Source organism: Schistocerca nitens, unplaced genomic scaffold (genome assembly GCF_023898315.1).
Source record: "Schistocerca nitens isolate TAMUIC-IGC-003100 unplaced genomic scaffold, iqSchNite1.1 HiC_scaffold_465, whole genome shotgun sequence".
Lineage (NCBI taxonomy): Eukaryota > Metazoa > Arthropoda > Insecta > Orthoptera > Acrididae > Schistocerca > Schistocerca nitens.
In genome coordinates, this window is record NW_026045998.1 from 1,398,334 (window position 1) to 1,418,918 (window position 20,585).

The window sequence follows — 20,585 nt, forward strand, 5'->3', positions numbered from 1 at the left end:
AATATTACCATATGCTAAATTCAATAACATCCGAGACTACGAAGGTAACCCCCCTGCCTGAAGTGATACAGATTATGCCGGTAGTGAAACACAGACTGCGGGAAAACTGGAACAGGAGGAACCGAAGCATTTGAGATGTGGTGCTATAGAAGAATATTGAAAATTAGGTGGCCTTACAAGGTAATGAGTGAGAAGGATCAGTGAGGAACGGAAGACACTGAAAACACTGACAAGAAGAAGGGATAAAGTGATAGGACATCTGTTAGGATGTCAGGGAAAAACTGTAGAGGATGGCCGACATTCAAATACATCCGGCACATAATTGACAACTTAGCTTGTAAGTGCTGCTCCGAGATGAAAAGGTTTGCACAGGAGAGATCTGTTGCGACAAGTTCAAATACAGCTCGCACAGGAGCATTCGAACCGCCGTTCCTTCCACGCTCCTTATGGGAATGGATCAGGAATAAATTGTTATAACTGGTACAGAGGAACATACCCTCTGCCATGTGCTTCACAGTGGTTTGCAGAGTATAGGTGCAGATGGAGAATGAAGCGTTTCCAATGATTACTTTATACTCGGTGCAAAATTCTACCGGGCAGTTCGTACTATCAAATTCCAATCTCCAGCACGATTAACTTATCGTAGACCTGAAATGCCTGAATAATTTCTTTCACCTGATGATACATTGTTTCAATCTCTTCACAATCTGCAGAGCTAAGAGGCATATTAACTTGAACCACTGTGACGGATGTTACCTGCATACCTACTTCGGTTACGATAATGTGTTCACCACATTGGTCGTACTAGCTTACCTGCATTACCAGTGCCTTATTCAGTACTGGATCTACTCCTGCATTATCCCTCTTTGATTTTGTATTTATAATTGTGTACCCACATGAGCTAATTTCATTAATACACACTATATCTAACCCCGAGCTATCCATCAATCATTTTAAATTCTTTTAACTTAACTACTCGACTGAGACAGCTAACATTTCATGCTACAAGCTGTACGACACCACATTTGTTGCTCCTGATGACAACATCCTCCACAGTAGTTTCCATCTGAAGATCTGAATAGGGACATATTCTTTCGGTCAATAGGAAAGACCGTCATGACGTCTTAGCGACAGTGCCACATTCCTTCGGGAAAAGTAATGGCTTTAGTTTCTCCTCACTTTCCTGAGTTGACAGTAACAGAAGAGTGAGCCCACACTGGCTGATTTCACAAGGCTAGATCCACATCTACATCTACGTTCTGCAAACTACTGTGAGGTGCATGGCAAAGGGTATGTGCCATTGTAACAGTTGTACATCTACATAGATGCTCTGCGACACATCGTGCAGCACGTGGCAGAAATTATTCCGTACCACTATTAGTCTTTTCCTTTCCTGTTCCACTCTCAAACACAGCGGAGAAAAAACAACTGCCTATATGCCTCCATATTAGCCCTAATTTCCTGTATCTTATCTTTGTGGCCCTCGAACGCAATGTATGTTGGCAGCAGTAGAATCGTTTGGCAGTCAGCTTCAAATGTGGTTTCTCTAAATTTTCTCAACAGTGTTTCTCGAAAAGAACGTCACCTTCCCTCCGGAAATTCCCATTTCAGTTCCCAAAGCATCTGCATAACACTTACGTGTTGCTCAAACCTAGCAGATCTAGCAGCCTACCTCCGAGGTGCTTTGATGTCTTTCTTTAATCCGACCTGGTACGGATCCCAAACACTCTAGCAGTACTCGAGAATAGGTTGCACCAGCATCGTACATGCGGTCTCCTTTCCAAATTTCTCTCCATAAACCAAAGTCGACCATTACCTCCCCTACCACAGTCCTCAGACACTCGTTTCATTTCATATCACTCTGCGACGTTACGCCCAGATATTTCGAAGACTTCACTGTGTCAAGCAGGACACTAGTAATAATACTGTATCAGATCATAACAGGTTAGTTCTTCCTACTCCTCGACATTAACTCACTTTTCTCCCCACATTTACAACTAGCTGGCTCGTATTTCTGTATTCCTGAATTTCCCTGAACATTTTTATACTTCCTTCTTTGATTGATCTACTGGAGTATTCCATCTGTTACCCACGGTTTCTTCACAGTTACCTCCTTTGTTCTTACACTTTTCCTTCCAAATGGACCGACGACCTTGCCGATTGGTCCCATCCCCCCAAATTGACCGACCAATCGACCGTCCTTCCAACTTTTGTGATTTCATTTTTTAGAGATGTCCTCAACTCCATTGCCTACAGAGCTATTCATTATCGCAGTATCTATAGCCTCAGAGAACTTTGAGCAAATCTCTTCATTCCTTAATACTTCTGTATCCCACTTCTTTGCACATTGATGCTTCCGTGTGATTCTCTTAAAACTTCAGCCTACTCTTGATTATTACTAAATTGTGATCTGAGTCTATAATAGCTCTTGGGTATGCCTTACCATCCAAGATCTGATTTCAAAATCTCAGCTTGACCATTATGAAGTCTAATTGAAATTCTCTGTATCTCCAAGCTATTTCCAAGTATACCTCCTTCTTTTGATATTCTTGGACAGAGTATTCATTATTTTAACTGATATTTATGCAGAACTTCTCCCTCATTCCTACTACCAAGCCCCTATTCTCCTGTAACCTTTTCTTCTACTCATTCCCCTACAACCACATTCCAGTCACCGTGGGTGTTACATTTTCATCTCCCGTTACATACTGGTATCACTAGTCATCATTTAAGGTCAGTTCTTGAAACTTTGTTAGCAGACTTTCTCAGGATAGTTTACATCTTCCTTCAAGACTCTGACAGTTCAATTTCTTCAGCATCTCCCAGATGTAAAATAAACATGCAACCATTCGTGCTGTCCTCCTCTCTATACATTCAGTATCCCCTGTTAGACCTATGTGGTACGGGTTCCACACAGCTGAACAATATTCTAGGATGTGTCGCACGAGTGATTTGTACGCAATCTCAACTTTGTCGACTGATTGCACTTCTGCAGTATTCTACGAATGAACCGAAGTGTACCGTCTGTTTTAGCCGTGACTGAACCTATATGATCATTCCGTTTCGTATCCCTACATAGTTTTACACCCAGGTATTTATATGAGTTGGTTGGTTCCAACTGGTACATTGATATTATAGTCATAGGGTACTATGTATTTTGTTTTGTGAAATGCACAATTTGACATTTCTAAACACTTAAAGCAAGCTGCCAATTTTTGCACCACTTTGAAATCTTATCAAGATTTGACTGAATATTGATAGTGTGGCTTTCAGACAGTATATCATTATAGATAACTGAATCATCTGCAAAAAGTCTGAGATTACTTTTAATATTGTCTACAAGGTCATTAATATACAACATGTACAGTATGGGTCCAAACACACTTCCCTTTGGTACACCTGAAGTTACTTCTGCATCTCATGATGGCTCTCCATCTTAGATAACATGCTGCTTCCTCCCTACTAAAAAGTTCTGTCACAAATTTCACTTGATACCCCATGTGATCAATCCTTTGACAATAAGTGTAGGTGTGGTAGTGAGTCAAATGCTTGTCAGAAACCCTCTCTACCTGACTTGCTTAGCGCAAAACTTTCAGTATGTCATGTGAGAAAACTGTGAGTTGGGTTTAACATGACCAATATTTTCGGAATCTGTGCTGACTGGCATTGAAGAGGTTGTTCTGTTCACGATACATCATTATGTTTGAGCTCAGAAGCTGTTCTAATATTCTACAACAAATCGATGTCAAGGATACCGTAAAGTAGTTTTGTGGATCACTTCTACTACCCTTCTTGTAGACGGGTGTGGCCTGTCCTTTTTTCAGAGAACTGGGCACAGTTAGAAGAGGGACTAACTCAGCTGCAAATTCAGTATAGAATCTGACAAGAATTTTACTGTACTCTGGAGCTTTGTTCAGTTTCAATTATTTTAGCTGTTTCTCAACACCACTGACACTTATACTTTTCATTCATCATTACAGCGGCATGAGGATTAAACTGGGGCAATTCACCTGGGTTTTCCTCTGTAAAGGAACATTTGAAAGTGGGGTTAGCATTACATCTTTTGCTCTGTTACTGTCAATTTCAGTTCCAGTCTCATTCACTCGGCACTGGACACTAACCTTGGTGCTGTTGACAGCCTTCTTTGGTTTTTGCAAAATATCATTTGACTATATTCTGCTACGGTAATCTTTGAAGGCATCGTGCATTGCTCTCTTGACAGCCCTATACTTCATTTTACATCTATTATGTAGTAATCTCTGTTTCTTTAGAATTTTCTTTATAGTGACTGTATACCTCGGTGGTTCCATCCCGTTGCAATCGTTCGGTTATCCACACTGTTGGTTGTGAAAGTACGGAACAGGCTGCCCCTCTTCAGGAATGACAGTTTTGTGTGGCCTCTACACAGATATTGCTCCGTTGTGGTTGCACCAGCAGTATAGCCCTCGGCTTCATTGAGGCATCCACGTTGCTTCACCTCAGTAAGGCCCATTGTTTCATAAAACAATATTAGAACTTCACTCCACTAGATATCCAGTATTTACAATATGTACTGAAGACCTAATAATATTTTACTAAAAAAAATTAATGGCGGACTTGACAATGGCCTAAGTCAGAATCTGGACAATAGCATGAAATACATAAATAAAAATAAATGTTAACTTTTGGATTCATCATGAAGTTGTTCAAAGAGTAAAGGGGCTGTGGACCCAATGTCAAAGAAAATCATTGCAGTTTCCATGAACTTCTTCAGAACAGTGAGAGTAAATAGAATTTGGGTTTGTATGTTAGAGATTTTGAGTAGGAGGGAGTGGTGACAGGATGAGCGGTAAGATCATTGAGCTACGTCGACTGATTGATTAATTGATTCATCTGTAGAACAATATACATTGCATGGATGTCATCATATATTTCTACAACATTTCTTATAAAATAAACATATCTCTTTACAGTACATACAGCTCCTATACTTAGTTCTACTTTTTTAATCATGTCAAGTATATGAATGCTGTTTTTTTCTGTGTAGGCACTGGTGTGGTCAGTTGTGCTTGATGTATTTTGTGTGGTTATTTTAGGCTGGGTTGGATTTTGTTATGTGGATGGTAGTTTCTAACATTGTTAGCCTACTGTTTCTTTCCAGTTTCAACTTCTCACGCTGAAGCTGCTTACTTTATGTGGTGAGATCCTGGTATTTTCATACATTTTATGTTTTGTAAATTCTGGTTTAATAGCTTTTTCATGTTATATGCGAGCTTTTTCATGTGTTACTTGGTAGTATAAATTGTAGGTGTGAGTTGCCAGTATAATGTTTCTCATACAGTCATCGCGTATGTTGTGATGGTATCCAGCAATTCAGTCACCCTTTCTAGGTTAAGTGAAAGCGTCTATCCTGGTTTTCGATTCTGATTCTGTTATGGCTTTGATATTGTGAGCTCATAGTCAGAAATCGTTACAACCAGTTGCAGTGTTCCACATCCATAACTAATAAAACAACCAGTTGCAATGTTCTACATCGTAACTAATAAAAGCAATATAGTCGTTTTCGCTAGTTGTCATAGTTCTCCCGTTCTTTTCTTCTCCTTAGGAGCCGAAATGATTTCGTAATCGACAATATGTTCGTTTTTCTCTCGAGGCATTCTAACATTGAGGTTGATAGTTTTACCCCTGATTTTTGCATCAGAATGTATAACTTCATTCTGGGCCCTAGATTGGGCTGCGCAGTTTATATGCGTCTATTTTTACTATATTGGCTGTGAAGTGCAGAGTTCATTCTAAATTCACCCTTATGCAGCTATAAGATCGCCATGTAAGTACCCTACCATTTTTGTCGGTAGCTAGAAGAATCATTGTAAAGAGACACGTATTATACCTCACTATGTCCAAAATGTTGGTGATAGTTTCTCTGTACTTCCGAATGTGATTAATGCACCGTCACGAACTCTTCGCAGATTACCTCTCGGTTCTCATTGCAGTAGCACATCAAACTACATACAGCACTTTAACTTTTAAAGCTAAAGCAGAATCTAAAAATTGTTAAAACTGTAGCAGCAATAGTAAGAATTCCGCTTTATCTGTCGTTCAAGAGTTTTATTTGTGTTGACGAAACAGGAGAAATAAGCAATAACAACAACTTTCTAATGTCAGTTTACCACTGTGTGACTGTGACAACGCACGATTCATTTGTCACTATCTGCAGTACGCAGTTTGATATCGACCAAACTCAAGCAAAATAGCCCATGCTACCAGCAAATCACGAGCGAGCATTCAGACCGGCATAAAATGGCCGCCGCCTAGGAGTTTGTGTGTTGACAGATCAGAGTAAGCATGGCTGTAGCGTTCCATAGCCGGTGCGGCGATAGAGTGACGCTGATAAATAGTAATAGAACAGCAGTCAGAAACTTTTCAGAGTTTAATAACGGGTTGGTGCTGAGCAGTCAGCCTCTTGCAGACAATCAGCTTTTTCAAGTTCGCATTGATAAGAAGGTCTGTTGAGCATTGTGAAAACCAATTTTTATGGCTTTTTAATAATGTCGTTTTTGCTGCAGTAGCTTATTCTGTCCATAAAACCTCATACATTTAAAAAAAAATCATGTAGGTTCTTCTGACGGGCCGATTTTGCTGGTTTGTTTTGTTCAATGTTCACTTGCCAATCGGTGCCGTGCGTTTATTTCTTTGTTCGCTTTTGCGATGTGTATAGAAAATCAATCCTAATGCAAATTTATGTAAATTGTCAACATCTTGCCATATATGTCATCGAGAACGAAAGTGTAAAGCTGACTCGTTGAACATCATATGGAGAAGTCGCATTTATGATTCAATAAACATGCAAATAAGTAAACATTACATCTTGAACAATAAGAATACTAAGATGTTACCTACTTATGTGTTACGCAGCAGTTTTTCACCCAAGACCCGCAGTGATTCGTATAATTTATTAAACGTATTCGTTGTGCAGAATGCATTCTATCCTATGGCACATTCATTTGTGTGACATGGTATCTGTCGTTTCGGATTCTGCTCATCACATCAAAATTTTCGTGACAGTGTATACGGCAGCTGAGCCCTAGAACGTAAAATAATGGATTTACGTACAAAACATCCAATGCATTTCCGCGCAATAAAAACTTCTTTAGCTGCTGTATGATTTAGCATCGTACAAATTATTATTGCTATGTACAAATAATGGTTTATATAATTTCGAAACTAATTGAAATGTTTGGTATTCCAATTATCAAGAAAGACTTCTTTCATTAACAATGTTTTGACCTCATTGTCACTCACATATACAAACTACGAAACGTACATTTTGTTCAGACATCCGATAGTGAAAATTAGAGAGATTATCGACGTAGCAGTTTTATTTATTTATTTTTGACAAGGGCTGTCAAAAGATAATAAACGTTTAGTTTTTATTTTAGGTTTTTTGTACAGCATAATTCCTGCCCTTTTTCCAGCACGTAGTCACAATCTTTGTGACAGCACAGCTGTAAATTACACTTCTAATAAGATAAATAGATGCATAAGATAAGGCACCCATTTGAGTCACAAATGTAAAACTGTTTTGTCTGGCAGGTTAGTTTGTCTTTTCAGTAGAGTTCTCATTTAGGCCCAGTTCTAGGAATATACATAAGGATAGTAACCACAGTGTGAGTTAAAGTATCTTCTAATGTAAAAGAAGTAAAAATGTATTTGTCAGCCTTTGAATTCATCCTGGCCATTTCTGCAAGTATTGTATATTCACAGTTGCATAACCCATTTGTGAAGTATTCCTGCTGCATCTGTGAATCCAATTGTTTCTCACATACAATTTGCCAGCCAGTAGGTTGTGCTTTGGTTTGGATAGAACATTGCAGTATTGCCATTCTAATTTGACCTGTGACATTTATTGCTGTTGATTTCCCTTCCCAGCAGTTTTTAATATCTATGTGGATGAGTTCATAGTAAGCTGGGACAAACTTTGTGTGTGGTATAATGCTCTCACCACAGTATAGATTAAGTAATATCGTAAGTGCAGACAATGTTGTTATTGCGCAATAGACAGGAGATAATTTACAAAGGAGGCTACACAGCTCAAGAAATGTAGTAGAAGGGTATGGACTGAAAATACGTAGGGTGAAGTGGGGTAAGTCTAACCACGTTTTGGCATAGTTCAACTTTGACACCAAATTGCCAACTTGTTATTGAAGATATGATTTTGAAATTTCTCATGCTTAAAGTTTGACTTATTGACTTTTAAAAAATCTACATTCTGTGTTTGAAAAAAGAAATCATATGGTAAATTAATTGTTTTCAAAATTTTGTGTTGTGAGGTTACACTTACCCCATGGTCCGGGGCAAGTGTAACCCCGCATTGTTGTACCCATACAGAGCATTGTAAAAGAGACTTGGGGTAAGTGACCTGATTACCCAATTTTTACTGAATTTGAGGATTTTTAAATTATTAAAATATCTTAAATTTTACTCAAGATATGAACTTTTTTGCACACGCCTCTTTGTATATTATGAAATACACAGAAAATGTTAGCGAAACAAGAAATAAGTGTTAGCCTAAACCATAAAACACTGAAACAGAATGCTTAATAGATGATTTATTTTTGTTTTTGGACAGTAATTGATTAGTTTAAATTCTACAAAAGTAATATTTTTTCTTTAGTAGGCAATTTAACAAAAATAATAAAATATCCAGTATCAAGAGAAAAGAAAAATTCACTTTCGTGTTGTTGTGGTCTTCAGTCCTGAGACTGGTTTGATGCAGCTCTCCATGCTACTCTATCCTGTGCAAGCTTCTTCATCTCCCAGTACCTACTGCAACCTACATCCTTCTGAATCTGCTTAGTGTATTCATCTCTTGGTCTCCCTCTACGATTTTTACCCTCCACGCTGCCCCCCACTGCTAAATTTGTGATCCCTTGATGCCTCAGAACATGTCCTACCAACCGATCCCTTCTTCTAGTCAAGTTGTGCCACAAACTTCTCTTCTCCCCAATCCTGTTCAATACCTCCTCATTAGTTACGTGATCTACCCACCTTATCTTCAGCATTCTTCTGTAGCACCACATTTCAAAAGCTTCTATTCTCTTCTTGTCCAAACTAGTTAATGTCCATGTTTCACTTCCATACATGGCTACACTCCATACAAATACTTTCAGAAACGACTTCCTGACACTTAAATCTATACTCGATGTTAACAAATTTCTTTTCTTCAGAAACGATTTCCTTGCCATTGCCAGTCTACATTTTATATCCTCTCTACTTCGACCATCATCAGTTATTTTACTCCCTAAATAGCAAAACTCCTTTACTACTTTAAGTGTCTCATTTCCTAATCTAATTCCCTCAGCATCACCCGGTTTAATTTGACTACATTCCATTATCCTTGTTTTGCTTTCGTTGATGTTCATCTTATATCCTCCTTTCAAGACACTGTTCATTCCGTTCAACTGCTCTTCCAAGTCCTTTGCTGTCTCTGACAGAATTACAATGTCATCGGCGAACCTCAAAGTTTTTACTTCTTCTCCATGAATTTTAATACCTACTCTGAATTTTTCTTTTGTTTCCTTTACTGCTTGCTCAATATACAGATTGAATAACATCGGGGAGAGGCTACAACCCTGTCTCACTCCCCTCCCAACCACTGCTTCCCTTTCATGCCCCTCGACTCTTATAACTGCCATCTGGTTTCTGTACAAATTGTAAATAGCCTTTCGCTCCCTGTATTTTACCCCTGCCACCTTCAGAATTTGAAAGAGAGTATTCCAGTTAACATTGTCAAAAGCTTTCTCTAAGTCTACAAATGCTAGAAACGTAGGTTTGCCTTTTCTTAATCTTTCTTCTAAGATAAGTCGTAAGGTTAGTATTGCCTCACGTGTTCCAACATTTCTACGGAATCCAAACTGATCTTCCCCGAGGTCTGCTTCTATCAGTTTTTCCATTCGTCTGTAAAGAATTCGTGTTAGTATTTTGCTGCTGTGACTTATTAAACTGATAGTTCAGTAATTTTCACATCTGTCAACACCTGCTTTCTTCTTGAAGTCTGAGGGTATTTCGCCTGTCTCATACATCTTGCTCACCAGATGGTAGAGTTTTGTCATGACTGGCTCTCCCAAGGCCATCAGTAGTTCTAATGGAATGTTGTCTACTCCCGGGGCCTTGTTTCGACTCAGGTCTTTCAGTGCTCTGTCAAACTCTTCACGCAGTATCTTATCTCCCATTTCGTCTTCATCTACATCCTCTTCCATTTCCATAATATTGTCCTCAAGTACATCGCCCTCGTATAAATCCTCTATATACTCCTTCCACCTTTCTGCATTCCCTTCTTTGCTTAGAACTGGGTTGCCATCTGAGCTCTTGATATTCATACAACTGGTTCTCTTCTCTCCAAAGGTCTCTTTAATTTTCCTGTAGGCAGTATCTATCTTACCCCTCGTGAGATAAGCCTCTACATCCTTAAATTTGTCCTCTAGCCATCCCTGCTTAGCCATTTTGCACTTCCTGTCGATCTCATTTTTGAGACGTTTGTATTCCTTTTTGCCTGCTTCATTTACTGCATTTTTATATTTTCTCCTTTCATCAATTAAATTCAGTATTTCTTCTGTTACCCAAGGATTTCTATTAGCCCTCGTCTTTTTACCTACTTGATCGTCTGCTGCCTTCACTACTTCATCCCTCAGAGCTACCCATTCTTCTTCTACTGTATTTCTTTCCCCCATTCCTGTCAATTGCTCCCTTATGCTCTCCGTCAAACTTTCTACGACCTCTGGTTCTTTCAGTTTATCCAGGTCCCATCTCCTTAATTTCCCACCTTTTTGTAGTTTCTTCAGTTTCAATCTGCAGTTCATAACCAATAGATTGTGGTCAGAATCCACATCTGCCCCTGGAAATGTCTTACAATTTAAAACCTGGTTCCTAAATCTCTGTCTTACCATTATATAATCTATCTGATACCTTTTAGTATCTCCAGGATTCTTCCAGGTATACAACCTTCTTTTATGATTCTTGAACCAAGTGTTAGCTATGATTAAGTTATGCTCTGTGCAAAATTCTACAAGGCGGCTTCCTCTTTCATTCCTTCCCCCCAATCCATATTCACCTACTATGTTTCCTTCTCTCCCTTTTCCTACTGACGAATTCCAGTCACCCGTGACTATTAAATTTTCGTCTCCCTTCACTACCTGAATAATTTCTTTTATCTCGTCATACATTTCATCAATTTCTTCATCATCTGCAGAGCTAGTTGGCATATAAACTTGTACTACTGTAGTAGGCATGGGCTTTGTGTCTATCTTGGCCACAATAATGCGTTCACTATGCTGTTTGTAGTAGCTTACCCGCACTCCTATTTTTTTATTCATTATTAAACCTACTCCTGCATTACCCCTATTTGATTTTGTATTTATAACCCTGTAATCACCTGACCAAAAGTCTTGTTCTTCCTGCCACCGAACTTCACTAGTTCCCACTATATCTAACCTTAAGCTATCCATTTCCCTTTTTAAATTTTCTAACCTACATGCCCGATTAAGGGATCTGACATTCCACGCACCGATCCGTAGAACGCCAGTTTTCTTTCTCCTGATAACGACGTCCTCTTGAGTAGTCCCCGCCCGGAGATCCGAATGGGGGACTATTTTACCTCCGGAATATTTTACCCGAGGGGACGCCATCATCATTTAATTAATCATACAGTAAAGCTGCATGTCCTCGGGAAAAATTACGGCTGTAGTTTCCCCTCGCTTTCAGCCGTTCGCAGTACCAGCACAGCAAGGCCGTTTTGGTTAGTGTTACAAGGCCAGATCAGTCAATCATCCAGACTGTTGCCCCTGCAACTACTGAAAAGGCTGCTGCCCCTCTTCAGGAACCACATGTTTGTCTGGCCTCTCAACAGATACCCCTCCGTTGTGGTTGCACCTACGGTACGGCCATCTGTATCGCTGAGGCACGCAAGACTCCCCACCAACGGCAAGGTCCATGGTTCATGGGGGTGGAAATTCACTTTATAAGTTCACTTTCTATTGTTTTTCATGGTAATTGAACTACAGTTGTTGGCAATTTGTGTTTAACGCTAAACTGCCCTAATTCAACTTATTATACTCACACTTAGGCTCTAACTATTATTTAGTCACTGAATGTTGTATGAATCAAATGTAACACCAAATGTCAGGTATCCCCTGCAACTCAAAGTAGGCTCAGGCAGCACTGAAATGACATCAGGGGATGGAACTTCCATCTCATCTCTTCTATCAGGCCAGTAGAATGTGGTGCCATGCTTTGTCTTATTTTTGCATCTGAGGAAAATCACTTTTGGATCTCCTAAAGCACTAATTTTTGTAACTTGCCCAATAAAATGAACTTTCTTACATATTGTTGCAAAAGCTACCAGGACATAGTTTCCAACTGTAATTTTATCTTTGGCTTCAAAAAAAGTTTGCCTCTTTTTCTTCTTCACAGTTTATCATTTCTTTCCTGATATTGTCCAGTGTTATTATGGTCCCATTTTCTTCAACACTACTTATTACAGATAGGCCTCCTTCAGTTTCACTTTCTTCACTTGTTGATTCAATTTCGTATTTTTTCTTGTTACCCACATGAGCAATCAGGGATTTTTTTCCACAACATTCCGAGATGCCATTTTGAATAAAGTAACAGCACTTTGTTTGGAAGATTTACTTTTCATTACCGAGCCCTTTTTTATGTCGATAATGCTTTTTCATTTTGCTTTCTCCTTATTATTCTTGTTTCCTTTAAAATCTTTTTCTTTATAGATGGCATCTTGAAAAGTGATAACTTCAGCTCCTGGTGTAATCCTTTTCTTCTTTGTTTTACCAGTGGGACTACACTGTCGGACTGTGTCATATTTTATAAAAGGAAATGTGGTTTAAAAATATAGTAGACTTAAATAAAAAATAAAATATATCTCACACAAACTCAGTAGGCCTACAAATCCAGCACATCAAGTATTCTGGTATCCATATGTACAGGAAGGCCAGTTTAGTTGATCTAGTGTGATAGCAAAAACAAGGTTACGGCTTAAATAAATAAATCTGTTCCGGTAAGTTTGTTTGGGGCAAGTGTAATCCTCCCTGGTTACACTTGCCCCAGCCTGTTGGTTACACTTGCCCCACATGGGAAAAAGTTGAGGTAAGTGTAACCATGCCTGGCATATCAAGAGCTTTATCAGTAGAGTAAAATGAATCTAATATTTGAAATTGTCATGCAAAAGTTAGTTTGTAACCAAAAAATTGTGCAGTTATCTTTAAAACTGCAAAAATGACAGACCACCAAATTCTGAGCATGTCACTCACTTGCAGAGTGAAAATGTAGACGTCAATTCAAGTCCAAAAATTAATTACCAATTTGTCAGATTTTACAACTTATGGTGAAATATAACAAATAAAGGAGTAAATTAATATGTGTGATAGGTCAGAGGTAAAAATAAAGCTTCTTTAAGGCACCATAAGCCGTGGTTACACTAACCCCATGGTTACACTTATCCCACTTCACCCTAATTGAAAAATAGCATTTCTGGTGAAAAACATGACAAAATCAAAAATTGGAACCAGTGGCAAAATATTGGACTAGGTATCCATCTTAAGCTATCTTGGGTGTGAAATATCCCCGTGTTATTGCCATTTGCAAACAAAACTTTGAAAATCTAAACTTATATGTGGAACAATTTGTATAACGCTGAAACAGAAAACTGAAACTTTATAAAACAGTGACAGTTCTGATAGTACCATGTTACATGCAAGTGACAGACTGCATGCTGGCCTACAAAAGACGAAACACAGAAATAGGACGAGCAACAGATTTTTGAATTGGAAAGTAAAATTAAAAAATTGTCGACTGTTGTAACCATTTAGAAAGAATGCAGCAAAATCATCTGCCTAGAATTTGGTTTCCGGAACCATCTGTGCAGCATACTCGTGAAGTGATGGTGGTGGTGATCATCATCATCATCATCATCATCATCATTACTATCACACACATGTAGGCCTCAAGAGAACCTTGCAGAGTGCCTACTTGACATAAGTTTTTATCAGGTGCCACACTTTTTACTTTATTACTTTTTCTGACCAATTTGTTCCTTTCTTTAATTTCTTGGCTCACTTTCCATGCTGTGGTTGAATGTTTGTGTGTCTTGTATATCAAGAGTCTGTTAGGGCAGTGTCCTTCTGGTCTTTTCTGAGATTAGTGAGCCATGTCATGTTCTTAATGCTTTCTTTGTACTCCAATATTTTAGTTTGTTGGGTGTCTGGGATTCTCTTGATATAATCTTAAAGTTGACGTGATATGTTTCCAGTCTCTTACGTGCTGTGCAGTGTTTAGCCATCTTCTATCTTACTGCACACTAGGATTTTGCTGCTGACGATTCTTTTCTGATGGGTGACCAACATTTTTTATGCCTATAAGTTTTCTGGCTTGGCAGTGTATTATTATTATTATTATTATTATTAATTATAATCAGATTTCTGTGTGCGTGCAAACACACACACACACACACACACACACACACTTCATGATTGCCTGAAATGATTTAGGAAAACCTAAATTAGGATGGCCTGACACAATGTCACCATTGGTGGTGCCAAAATGAGTGCTTGAGACTAGGTCTGTGAACCCGAAACTAGTCACAAAGAAATTAAATATAAATAAATTAAAAACAGTAAAAGCATGGCTGTAGAACTTCTATTTCCAAAACAACAGTTTTCCATAACAAGTGTTTTCCATGTCTCCTGTCGTGTGAAGTATGTGAGTTTTGCTCTCATACAGGGCAGCTGGTTTCGTAACAGCCTTGTACTGAGTTTTGCATTTGCGGTGAGGGAACATTTATTGATATTGTGAGTTTTTGTGTAGGCCTTAAAGAGTTTCTCTAGACAAATTTGTTGTGCTATTGTTTCCTTCCACAACACATACATATTTTTATTTAGGTTCTTGTGAAAGTATGATCTGCAGTCTAATGCAAGGTCTGAGTGAGGTTGAAAGGCAACAGTTAGACTCTGAGTTGCGAAAACTGCCAATTGTGACAGTACATTTCTTTACACATTGCTTTCCAAATTTATGGTTATATCCTCAGCTAAACTGTAATTAAGGTGCACTGCAGCTCTTTTGCTGCATGCTGCTGTTAACAATTCTTTATTATTGTTCCTAGACAATGAGAATTAATGATCTGATGACTTACTTCAGCTGAATATACAAATAGATTAGTCTAGTGGAGAGTGTGCGATTGATGACTATTGACGTTGCTATTACAGGTTTTAAGGTTGGTTACTGGTTTTCATATTATTTTCCTGTGTTGTATTTTTCTCAGAATGTGACAGGATTTCTAGTTATAATGTTTTATATTACAGTGTTAGTATTGTTGCCAGTTGGTGAAGGCAACAAATGTGACTGGAGGAAAATTGGCTGTCGTGACAGACTGATCTGTAGTGTAACCTGATGATTGTTTCAAAAACTTTGAGGCACTTTCAGAACCTCAAGATTTCAGAGGTGACGGTTAGGCAGAAACCTGAGAGTACAACAACAAAAACAACCAATTATTGATGAAATTATTTCAATGGACAGATAAAAAATCTACTCACCAAGTGGCAGCAGAACACACACAAAAGACTGTTGTGATTGGCAAGCTTTTGGGGCCAGTGACCCCTTCTTAAGGCAGAAGGGTTGAAGGGGAAGGAAGAAGGGTGAAGGAGGACTGGAGAGGTCTAGGGAAAGGGGTAGGTTCCGGTAAAGTCACCCTGAATTACAGGTCGGGAGAGACTTAACATACAGGATGAAAAGGAAAGACCGATTGTCGGGGACTGCATCGGACGAGATGTGAAAACGTGAGAGCTTAAAGGTGGAAGCAGGGTAATATGCAAGACAGAGATTACTACTAAAACATCGTGCACGAGTAAATAAGAGTGAAAAGCTAAGTGCATTGCATGTAACAGAGGTGGGAGGGAGGTGGTGAAAAATACATGGAAACGAAACGAAAGATATATAAAATTAAAACGGAGTGAAGCAAAGAGTAATTACAGTGACAAAAAGCTGAGATGGAAGAAATTAACATAAATTAAGGTCAGGTGGGTGGTGAGAACCGAGGACGCGTTGTAGTTCTACTTCCCACCTGCGGAGTTCTGAGAAACTCGTGTCTGGGGGAAGAATCCAGATGGCGCGTGTGGCGGTCAACACGTGCAACCCATAATACAAACACTCCCCTCCTACATCGAGGTACCGAGCATTTGCTAGATTGTCAGAAATCCGTGCCCGCCCCACTCGATTGTCACCATTGATGCCACCTCCCACTATACCAACATCCCCCATGTACATTATCTGTCTGCTGCTGATCATTCCCTCAGTCAATGCCCACCCAATTCCAAACCTATGACATCCTACCTACTCACCTTAATCAACTTTATGCTTACCAACAACTACTTAACCTTTGAGGGGCAGACATGCAAACAGATCAGGAATACGCTCGTGGGAAGCAGGATGGCTCCTTCCTACACCATTCTTTTCGTGGGTCACTTGGAGGGGGCTTTCCTGGGATCCGTAAGCCCCCCTGGTTTGGTTTAGACACACCGATGACATCTTTACGGTATGGACTCGTCGTGAAGTTGACCTGCAAAAATTCCTGGAATCTCTGAATACCTGCTCCCAATTAATTTCACACGCTCCTATTCCGAATCCCGTGCCACTTTCCGCAATGTTCGTCTTGTCCTCGCTTAAGACCAGCTACAAACTTTCGTCCACATTAGACCTACCGACAAACGGTACACGCATTTTGACATTTGCCATCCTTCCCGTGTCAGACATTCCCTCCCGTACAGCCTCGGCATCCGAGGCAAATGTATTTGTTCGGATGCAGACTCTCTAGCAATACACCACCATTCTCACGACAGCCTTCACTACACCACCAGCCTAGTTAAAAAGCAGATTTTCCAGGGCATCACATCCAATCCCGACACTGCTCATCCCTCCACAAAGGACCTTCAGAGCACACCGTTGGTGACTCAGTATGATCCTGGTCTGGAATGCATGAATCAGCTACTTCGACTGGGCCGTGGCTTCCTAAAACTGTGCCCTGAAGTGAGATCCATTCTGTCTGAAGTTTCGCCCACCACACCTAGAATAGCTTTCCGTCACCCTCCCAGTCTGCGCAATATTCTTGTCGGACCCTATGCTCCTTCTGCATCCATCTCCCTACCCTATGGCTCCTACCCCTGTGACTGTCCCCACTGAAAGACATGCACTATGATCCCTTTCACCACCACCACCACCTATACCAGCCCTGTAACTGGCAAAACATATACTATCAAAGGGAGAGCAACCTGCAAAACTACATGTCATATACGATCTATTACGTAAACACTGTTCAGCCTTTTACATTGGTGCAGCTACCACCAAATTATCAATTAGGATGAATGGACATAGGCAGAGGATGTATACTGGCGACATGCGGTGTCCTGTTGCCGAGCGTGCTCTACAATATGACATTCGTGACCTCGGCACTTGTTTCACCACACGCGCCATCTGGATTCTTTCCCCGGACACCAGTTTCTCAGAAGTACAAAGGTAGGAACTAGGACACTTCCTCAGTTCTTACCACCCACCTGGTCTTAATTTACGTTAATTTCTTCTGTCTCAACATTTCTTCACAGTAACTACCCTTTTCTTCACTCTGTTTTGGTTTTCTACATCTTTCATTTCTTTCCCATCAATTTTTCACCGCCCCCCTACCACCTCTGTTACGTACAATGCACTTAGCTTTCCACTCTTATTAACTCGTGCGTGATGTTTCATCAGTAATCTCTCTCTTGCATATTACCGTGTCTTCCACCTTTAAGCTCTCAGGTTTTCAAATCTCGTCCGACGCAGTCCCCGACAGTCAGTTTTTCCTTCTCATTCCGTACAGCAAGTCTCCCGTGACCCGCAGTTCTAGGTGACTTTCCTGAAATCTACCCCTTTCCCTAGACCTCTCCAGTCCTTTTCCTTCACCCTTCTTCCTTCCTCTTCAACCCTTCTGCCTGAAGAAGAAGCCACTGGCTCCAAAAACTTGCCAATGACAACAGTCTTTTATGTGTGTCATGCCGTCGCTTGATGAGTAGACTTTTTATTTATCCAGATTAAATTTTATGACATTTTATTTATATGACACCATTGTGCCCAATGGTTCATTATGCAGCCACAAATGGGGGCAGGGGTGTGTCAGAACGTGTCCTACCAACCGATCCCTTCTTCTAGTCAAGTTGTGTCACAAACTTCTCTCCCCCCCAATCCTATTCAGTACCTCCTCTTTACTTATGTGATCTACCCATCTGATCTTCAGCATTCTTCTGTAGCACCACATTTCAAAAGCTTCTATTCTCTTCTTGTCCAAACTATTTATTGTCCATGTTTCACTTCCATACATGGCTACACTCCATACAAATACTTTGAGAAACGACTTCCTGACACTTAAATCTATACTCGATGTTAACAAATTTCTCTTCTTCAGAAACGCTTTCCTTCCCATTGCCAGTCTACATTTTATATCCTCTCTACTTCGACCATCATCAATTATTTTGCTCCCCAATTAGCAAAACTCCCTTACTACTTTAAGCGTCTCATTTCCTAATTTAATTCCCTCAATGTCACCCGACTTAATTCGACTACATTCCGTTATCCTCGTTTTGCTTTTGTTGATGTTCATCTTATATCCTCCTTTCAAGACACTGTCCATTCCATTCAACTGCTCTTCCAGGTCCTGTGCTGTCTCTGACAGAATTACAGTGTCATCGGCGAACCTCAAAGTTTTTATTTCTTCTCCATGGTTTTTAATTCCTACTCCGAATTTTTCTTTTGTTTCCTTTACTGTTTGCTCAATATAGAGATTGAATAACATCGGGGATAGGCTACAACCCTGTTTCACTCCCTTCCCAACCACTGCTTCCCTTTCATGCCCCTCGACTCTTATAACTGCCATCTGGTTTCTGTACAAATTGTAAATAGGCTTTTGCTCCCTCTATTTTACCCCTGCCACCTTTACAGTTTGACTGAGTGTTCCAGTCAACATTGTCAAAAGCTTTCTCCAAGTCTACAGATGCTTCCCTTAATCTTTCTTCTAAGGTCGGGGTCAGTATTGCCTCACGTGTTCCAACATTTCTACGGAATCCAAACTGGTCTTCCCTAAGGTCGGCTTCTACCAGTTTTTCCATTCGTCAGCAAAGAAATTGTGTTAGTATTTTGCAGCCGTGATGTATTAAACCGTACCGCGTGATAAAAAAAGGTCATTTCAAGAAAAACGCGTCTGAAGTTTTGACTTCATATAAAGGCAATATTATGCAACTTACGTTCAATCTGCTATTCCGGGTCCATAAACTAGTCCTTCCTCTTCCTCAGTGAGGGCGTTCTGCCCGATCTGCTCCATGCTACGCTGTTCCAGAGCTGCTCGTATGGCTGGTGACAAACGGTTTTTGGCTGCTCGAATCCGGTGGTCATCTGAATGCTTGACGAACTGCGCCAAATAGAGTCCCAGGGTGAAGTCCATCATTGTCACGGTCTTCAGAATTGCTGAATACCCTTCGTTGAAGCTGCTCACTGCCAGGAAAGTCACAGTCTTCGCACCAGAATGCAAATGCTTGGGGGCTAACTTCCAAACACATGCGTTCAAACTTTCATTTGAATTTTGTGTGTTTCCTCCCAAGCACCGTTACAATAACTGGTCCTCCAGGAGGAAAAAAAAAAAAATTGGTGCATTAAAAAGGCCGATTTCAGGCAGGTCCATTTTTTTGTTGAACTGCAAATAACAAACATTTCTGTTCCGTATTCAGAAAAACCATTTCAGGGGTGGATTCTAAACATTTTTATGGATCCAAAAATGCAATTAAAAAAAAAAATAGATTTTTGGACCAGAAGACAGTAAACCTCCCCTTAAGTGTGATAATGCTGACCACACAAGAGCTCAGCGACATTTGCATTCATAGATTCTCCTCCGACCAGTCCTGACTTTGCCCCATCCGATTTTCATCATTTCCAAAACTCGGAGAATTTCTCGTCGATAGTGAGCTGGCCGGTGTGGCCGATAGGTTCTAGGCGCTCCAGTCCGGAACCACGCGGCTGCTACGGTCGCAGGTTCGAATACTGCCTAGGGCACGGATGTGTGTGATGTCCTTAGGTCAGTTAGGTTTAAGTAGTTCTGAGATTAGGGGACTGACGACCTCCTTGATTGTGACGAAGTGGTGGGGTTGTGGTTTTGTCAACACAGTCAGACATTCTACAGTGAATGAATCAGCAAATTGGTCTCTTGTTGGGAGAAATGTGTTGCCAGTGTGTGACTTTTGAGAAATAAATATGTGGACATGGAGGATAAAGTTACAGAATGTTAATAAAGTTTAAAAAGCTTTAATAATTTTTACGTAAAAATTTTGGAGGCATCGGTTGGTTCGTCAGAAGTGTCTGATTCCAACTGTCTGCTTTGAATCGTGATGTAATGGTGTTGTGTTGTGTGACATAACTACAGTGTGGTGTGTGTGTGTGTGTCGGTTGTGTTTGTAGATATCACGGTATATCAGATGGTGCACTCAGGTGGTGGTTATTGACGTGCCTAGTTTAACGTGTGGTATTGG

General features: G+C 40.1%; 1 protein-coding gene across 1 annotated transcript in view; it reads left to right on the top strand.

The window, feature by feature from the left end:
• Positions 1-6,301: 6,301 nt before the first annotated feature.
• The window catches only part of LOC126232175 (neuralized-like protein 4), a 295,692-nt gene continuing 281,408 nt past the window's right edge, over positions 6,302-20,585 (top strand). The window contains exon 1 of the mRNA XM_049942472.1: positions 6,302-6,483. Within this exon, the coding sequence (XP_049798429.1) occupies positions 6,325-6,483 (159 nt within the window). The 5' untranslated portion in view covers positions 6,302-6,324. The remainder of the gene's footprint in view (positions 6,484-20,585) is intronic.